This window comes from Salarias fasciatus, chromosome 10 (assembly GCF_902148845.1).
Source record: "Salarias fasciatus chromosome 10, fSalaFa1.1, whole genome shotgun sequence".
Lineage (NCBI taxonomy): Eukaryota > Metazoa > Chordata > Actinopteri > Blenniiformes > Blenniidae > Salarias > Salarias fasciatus.
The window spans coordinates 12,527,934-12,535,045 of record NC_043754.1 but is presented as its reverse complement, the minus strand read 5'-3'; the positions used below and the strand labels follow the sequence as shown (position 1 = coordinate 12,535,045).

The 7,112-nt window shown below is 47.3% G+C and overlaps 1 protein-coding gene across 1 annotated transcript; it reads left to right on the top strand.

Annotated features, from left to right (window-relative positions):
- Positions 1-607: 607 nt before the first annotated feature.
- Positions 608-5,352, top strand: LOC115395695 (adenosine deaminase domain-containing protein 2-like). Its single transcript, XM_030101328.1, has 9 exons — positions 608-625; positions 1,089-1,218; positions 1,857-1,985; positions 3,143-3,293; positions 3,546-3,716; positions 3,834-4,033; positions 4,131-4,365; positions 5,026-5,155; positions 5,242-5,352. The coding sequence occupies exons 1-9, from the start codon at positions 608-610 to the stop codon at positions 5,350-5,352; spliced, it is 1,275 nt and encodes a 424-aa protein (XP_029957188.1).
- Positions 5,353-7,112: the final 1,760 nt, after the last annotated feature.

Genomic DNA, 7,112 nt, shown 5'->3' with positions numbered 1-7,112 from the left:
CACGCTCACTGAAGCAGTTCACATAACCCTCGGTTTTCAGTATGATGTTCATGTGTCTTTTCCCTGGATGTCGTTTTTTTCCTGTTAAAATATTTTCTGAGCTGATTGATGTGTTCAGTTCAGATGGCATATTTACAGGTTCTCTCCTGTCTTTTGCAGCGATTTCCCTGTGTTACTTGAGCGTGAGAACATTGACTCCAGCTGTTGATTTTATTTATAGACGATAGCTGTAATTTTCTGTAAGCAGCTATTGAGCATTCCCTCTTCAAACCGAGTCTGTCCTCCGTCAGTTGCTCATGAATTACTGGATCTATGATTTTGTGGCCGTGAACAAGCTACCAGTCCAGGGGTCAAACAGGTTTTGAAGGAAAATGGTTATGGTGAAAATGGTTAATTGGGCTCTAGTGAACCTTATAGCAACATCCTTTTTTGACTACAGTTATTCGTTTGTTGCCTGCTTAGGAAAAATGCAGAACCTGGAGGGAACTGTGTTCAAACTCAAAAGGCTTCAGTCCTTGAAGTAGAAGAAGACGACGACGACGGACCCAAATCAGAGAGGGCTGCCACCCCGAGAGCTAAAAAAGAAAAGAAGCTCAGATATGAGGACATGCTGTCAGAAATCGAGGTAAATGATTGGAAAAGTAATAAACCGGGTTCTTTTTGAAAGGAACTTTCAGCATATGTTGAAAGCTTTAAGCTTAGACTTTCTGTAATATATATTTCCTCCAGTCGACTGTTTATCACGCCGGGGGAAGGCTAACAAGTAGCTCTCTCCTCTGTTTCATGTTGAAGGTGTCCTTCACAGACAAATTAAAAATGATGAGAGAATTAATGACGGCGTTCAAGCCTATCTGAAATTCTCCCATCAAAGTGAAATCTGAGCATACGCGGTAATTAACACGGTATTGCTTGACTGGCAGGTACGGCGCCGCTTCATGCCATTATCTAGTCAAGTGGAGGGCTTCCTAACATCTGTAGCCGCCAGAAAGACTCGCACTTACCCTGAGTTAACTCTGGAGAAAGAAGACAAACTCAAACCGTAGTGCTGGTTTTTTTTACAGGAATGCCTTTGTTTGTTTGTTCTTCAGGAAGAGGAGTCGGACGACGAGCCTGCCTTCTCTCTCCCCTCCGTCCGTAATGTGTCTCCTGCTGACAGCAAGCCTCGAATGGAGCCGGCCAAGGACATCGGCTCCACAGACCCCGGCTCGGAAATGAAAGGTGCAGAATTCAATCAGCGCTGCCGAGGCTCCGCCGGCTCTCAGATCAGATCGTCAAAGGAAAACTTCAATGAAAGACTTTTTAGAAACTAGAGCAGACCTGCTTGTCCTCCTTGGTCGTGCGTGGGTGTATCTGCTGCCACTTGGCCTCGCTGCCATGTTTTGGCAAATTAGAGGCCTGAAAAAAAGCGTTCTGTGGTCTGCAGGGGGAAATATTGCAAAGCACTGATCAGCGGTACTTTTGCTAATCACCCAGTCTGTTGTTTGTATTGACTTTCCCGTCGTGGTCAGACTGGCGGAATTAAACCCCAGTGAAACTGGAGCGCAGCAGTGTTCCATGTGGTCTGGCAGCACGTCGAGACCTCATCGCACCAGTTTTCCCTTTTCTGAAAAGGAACGGGAGCGTCGCAAAGATTTGTTAGCAAATTATTTCAATCCGAGAACACTACACAGGAAACAAAATGATTAGAAAATTCTTTCAAAACATACAGAGTAGATCTCAAGTTTACGTCGAAACATCACTTTTGCGTCTTCGCGCGTCAGTGTTTGGATGGACGTTAACAGAGCCGACTTTTGCCACGCGGTTTGATCGTTTTTCCTGATTGTGTCGTTTCCTTTAACTGCTCACCTTTCTTTCAGTCTGTCCGGCCGACTGGCACAAGAGCCACATGGCAGCGATCAGCAGCGTGAAGTTGGACAGTCTCCTGAAAAAATATCCAGAGTTCCAAAACTGCAAGAGCCACATGGCAGCGTTCGTCCTGATAAGAGGTAAACTCCCCGTTCTTTTAAAAAAAAAAAAAAAAAATACTCGTCATTTAACAGTTGGATGGATGTTGCGTCAGTATTCGAGCGTCGCTGTAGAGAAAGGAGAATAATTCCCTGCAGCAGGCTCACGCCAGCGGCAGGTCATTATAGCGGCGGCGTGCTAAATGGCCAGACATGCTCATCATAAAGAATCCCGAGCATGGAAATAAAGGTCATGCTCAGTTATGAGAAAATGTGTACGAAGTCACATGCGAAGCAGCTCAGGAATTCCCGCTCTATTTGATGTTGCAGTCATTTCAGGATAATGCGATGGGAGTAAAGCAGTCTGGTTTTTGCATGTAAAGAATAAACGGCGTAGGTTTTATTGGTACGTTCCTGTTTGAAGGCATTACGGGAACCAAGTGTCTGGATGAGAGGAGCTGTTGGAGGGTTGCTGGGTGTTTCAGCCACTCGGGACCTCAGAGCTGATTGAGAGCTTGAACATTCAGTCTGAGAAGTAAAGAGGTCACAGCGCTGGCGGAGAACGTACGAATGATTCATTTAAAAATAAAAATAAAAAAAACACAAATAACCAGCCAGGTGCTTTCTAAAGACTCGACTGCTCCTGAGAAAATTGATAAAAATGAAATGACCTGGGAGCAAGAGGAACTGTGAAGTTGGAGGTCACCAGGAAGTCATTTGAAGAAAAAGTCCTGAGTGTAAACGGTTTGTGTTTTCTGGTCAACAGTCCCTTCGACCAAATCTGAAGAAGAACATTCATTGTGAAATACAAAATTCCTGTTTGCAGTACATAAAAGATCTTACAAGAAGAAAAAAAAAAAGGTTTTCTAAAAGAGATAAATCAAACTCTGCTGATTTTCTTACTGACAAAAGTGGAGGTGTAGAGCAGCTGAGTGCACCTGTTTAATAAAACACTTTAGAAGTGCAGTCTGTTGGTTTGAACCACTCAGTTCCTAACAGAAAAACAGCTTTAATTCTCTCTGTGGGCGTATCTGGTTTCCTCACGAAAAAAACAGCACCCACTAGTGGCCCAACTTGAAAACGACATCGATTTCTGCCTTTAAACAGACGTTGTTTGCAGGAGAATACACACACACACACACACACACACACACACACACACACTCTCTCTGTCCTGAAGAGCACGGTTTTCCCCACAGAGGTGTTGAACGCAGCAGGTCGTCACTGTCAGCAGTACCGGGTGGTGGCGGTGGGAAGCGGCTCCTGGAGCAGCAACAGTTGGCTCTGCTACGACGGCCTGATGGTCCACGACTGCCACGCCTTAATGGTCGCCAGGAGGGCTCTCCTCAGGTACAGGCTGCGAGTTCGACTCCTCCGGCACACAACCAGACAGTGCAAATCTTAAGAACGCTCACAGCTTGTTGTTGATTATTTTTTTAACATTCTACAATGAGAAAAAGTCGTAATTCATAAAACGTCGACTCGAGACGTCCGGAGGATGAAGTCCTGGCGCGTCTGGATCGACTCGCTCATCCTCTTCAGTTTCATTGGAAGTGCCGCCGTGGCTCTGTGTGTGAGTTGTGTTTTCTGGCTCGCGTTCAGGTTTCTGTACAAACAGCTTCTCCTCTTCTTTGATGGCGATCCAAAGGCCAGAGAGAGCTGCGTCTTCGAGAGCAGCGCAGACAGCCACCAGCTCCAGCTCAAGCCCAAGACCAGCCTGCATCTCTTCACTAATCAGTGTCCCGAAGGAGCCGCCACGAGCTTCTTCCACCAGTACAGCGCACGCTGCTTCATACGTCAACTTTCTCCATGAGAATTACATTACACACTCAATTATCTTCATGAGATATTGTTTTTTTTCTTTTTGCTGAAATGAACGGAACTGTCAAGCAGCTCCGGACACAACCGGCTGCTGTACCACGCCAAAGACCTGCTGATCCCCGTGGCCCAGCTGGAGCCCAGTCTGCTGGGCGCCAAGGTCTGCTGCATGTCGGGCTGCGACAAGCTGTGCCGCTGGACGGTCACCGGCGTCCAGGGCGCTTTGCTGAGCCACTTCATGAAGCCGCTCTACATCAGCAGCGCGGTGCTCGGTAAGCAGCCTCGGAGCCGTTTCTCCGCCCCGCACTTTCGATTGGTTGGTGAAAATTGAAGCCAATAAAGCCGTGCGATCCGGCTGCGTCTCGTCAGGAGGCCAGAAGACGCTGTGGGAGGATGTGTGCGACTACGCCAACAAGCGGCTCCGCGACGACTGGGACGGCCTCTTGCCGGCGCACTACAAGAAGCACGACATCCGCTTCCTCTTCAGCGACTCCGTGGGGCCCTCCGTAGAGTCCCAGCAGCGGGCCGGGCTGAGCGTCAACTGGTGCCTGGGAGACGGGGACATCGAGGTCCTGGACAGCAGCACGGGATACGTCTTCAAGAGGTATGCGGCCCTTCAGAAACGGCGTCAGTGTTTTACTCTCTGGTTCGGCGCCCCGCGTGGCCCGGAGCCGCTGCCGTCTCTGGCTTCTGCTGGAAATAAAATCCAAACCTACAGTGAGGAATAAAGAACATTCATTAATTTGATGACGTGAACGTATCGTGCCAATTACCTCCAGCTTCTTTTAGCTGTAACTTCAGAGCTCGAGTTTCACTTTGTGCCCACGTCGCTTCAAGAATCTATTCAAACCGAGAATTTGGAAATAATGAAGAGCTAAATAAATGAAGTAGTGAGTGGGATTGGGGATACTGTGGGCTGTTGGACTGAGTCATTCACGGCCTTGAAGTGATTTCGACGAGGAGTCTCCCCGAACGGCCATCTGCCGCCGCCAGGTTCTGTTTGTGCTGCCGCACTTAATTCCTCCTCCAAACTTTGAGAGTGCAGACACCGGCGGTCTGCTCCCCGGGGTGCGGCGCCCCACGTCGTCGTGACGACGGTAAGCGGTGCTTACAGAGAACGCTGCCTTTACTTCTTCAGCCTGACCAGAAACGCTCTCCACTCCAGCAGCAGAAGATCTTCAGTCGTCAGTTGGTGCTACTTCTCGCTAACTACGACATGATCAGTTGTTGTCCTTCTCTGTGAATTTGGCTCCTTGTTTTCCAGGTCTCCCTCTGTGGGGCCGGACCTCTCCAGCAGAATCTGCAAGCGAGCCCTCTACAGTTACTTCCTCCGAGTGGTGCGGCTGGAGGGGCGGAGCCACCTGGCCAGGCTTCCCACCTACCGCAGCGTGAAGGTCCGTGCGCGCTCGCCGCGAGACGACGGGCACCGCAAACGCAGATCCATGTTTGTTTGTTTTTTAAACGGCGTCCTGTTTTCCAGATGGAAGCCGCGGCGTACCAGTCGGTCAAACAGCTGGTCAAACAGCACTTCCTGACCGTGAACGCAGGGCCCTGGATCTCCAAACACCTGGTGGACTGCTTCAGCGCTTGAACCGTCCATCCAGGAAGAAGAAGAAAAACCTGTTCTGAGATTTAAGTTCCTGTTCCCGCTGTAGTTCACGTTACAGTTGTAGGTTTGGTTGTCGTTGGAGATTTCGGTTTGTGTTTTGAGAAAAATAAAAAAACGTTTAAAAATCCGGGAGTGGCTTTGAAGGAGTTGTGGGTGGAAGTGGAAGAACATGGAGACTTTTTTCAACTGTTATAATGCAGCGTCAACTCTAGTTTCAAGATGCATTTCAATTTGAATCAATCAGAAAAATTAATGTTTCCACATTTCAGTACAAACGTATCTATAAATTAATATTCCGAGTTTTAGTTTCATTACAGTTTATAAGTCATGATAATCAATATAGCACCTTATAAATGTTTATATTTCATAGGAACAAATTTTTCAGTAAAAATTTTAAATATAGCTTGAAAGTTTAGTTTTTCATGAGAGCTAGAAACAACTAAAAAACATCGTTTCCAATATATTTTTTGAGATGTGCTCACGATTGTTCCACATTTGCATCATTTTTGCATAACAGCTCGGCAGATCCTGCTCAGCGCGCCTTTAATTCAGCAAAATGAGCCGATCCTCCCTTGAATTTAACAAGACACTCTGTGAAATGTAGCCTCCCTCTTACTGCTGCCGTCCAGCGTGACCTAAAGACTGAGATGTTGAGATTCCGTGCAGTACGTTTTGAACTTTTATCTCCATGATGCTACAAACCAGCCCAGTTTCTGATGCTTCCTGTCTCGATCTGATTGACTGCACCAGGTTTAAAATCCCCCCTCCGCGTTGCATCCATAAATGGAGCATCAGAGATGGCCTAAATTAGAAAAATGTCCAGGGACTGTTGCTCTCAAGAAAGGTGCAAAATGCATCACAACATTTAAATTGAATGGGGATATTTTTCTGTTTGGTTTGACCTGAAGAAAACAGAGAAATTTGAAAAAAAAGAAAAAAAAAAGCTTTGAGTGGGAACACAGCAAGACTTTGCCATCTTAAATTTAAATTTTTTATTTTATTCACACAAACTGTGTGGTACCACGGTTCATTGTCACCATGGCTCCACTCACCAGTTGCTTGGCAACCAACTCCTCCTTGGAACTGATGCAACTGCTCATGTCTTCATAATTACAGGCTCTTTTACAATATTTAGCAAAAAAACCAAAACAATGGAATCTGGAATCTAATGAATCTGTGGAGCTACATCCAGCTCTGCGCTGCTTTGCGCCGTTTATCTCAGTGTCTTAAACCACAACATGCAGGAGATGCTTTCTTTTTCCCCCTTTCAGCTTCTTGAGGTCCCTTCTGGGATTTGCACGCCGGCGTGCGCGTGCCGATGCGTTTCTATCGTTGTCCTCGCTGGTCGAGCAGCTGATTCCTCCAGCCAGGTGCTGGGTTGGCCCCCCTGGAGGAGGACTGGGCCTCTGCACCTGCGGGGCTCCTCTGGGCTCGAGGAAGAGCCAGAGAATTCACAAAGAGGCCTGCAAGATAATTAAACATCTGTGAGCAATTTCCAAGTGTGAAAAACCGCTAATTCCTCGCGCGCTCGCCTTGAGTGTGGGGTTAGAGTTGAATTGAGCTGTCAGACGCTGAAGAAAAAACCTTTTTCGGGAGTAACAGCCTTGTCCTTTTTAGTTGTGCTCAGACGAGCCTAATTACAGCGACATGTAATTATTTAACATCGGCGCGATGCCGTTAATGTAAGCAGTGACCTTCACTGTGAACGCGGCAGCAGAGGGACTCTGACGTCTGAACGGATC

What these genes read in the sequence shown, in the direction of transcription:
- LOC115395695 (XM_030101328.1), top strand. An exon ending in CCCCGGCTCGGAAATGAAAG is followed by an intron (nt 1,219 to 1,856) that starts GTGCAGAATTCA and finishes CCTTTCTTTCAG; the next exon opens with TCTGTCCGGCCGACTGGCAC. An exon ending in GCCACGAGCTTCTTCCACCA is followed by an intron (nt 3,717 to 3,833) that starts GTACAGCGCACG and finishes GGAACTGTCAAG; the next exon opens with CAGCTCCGGACACAACCGGC.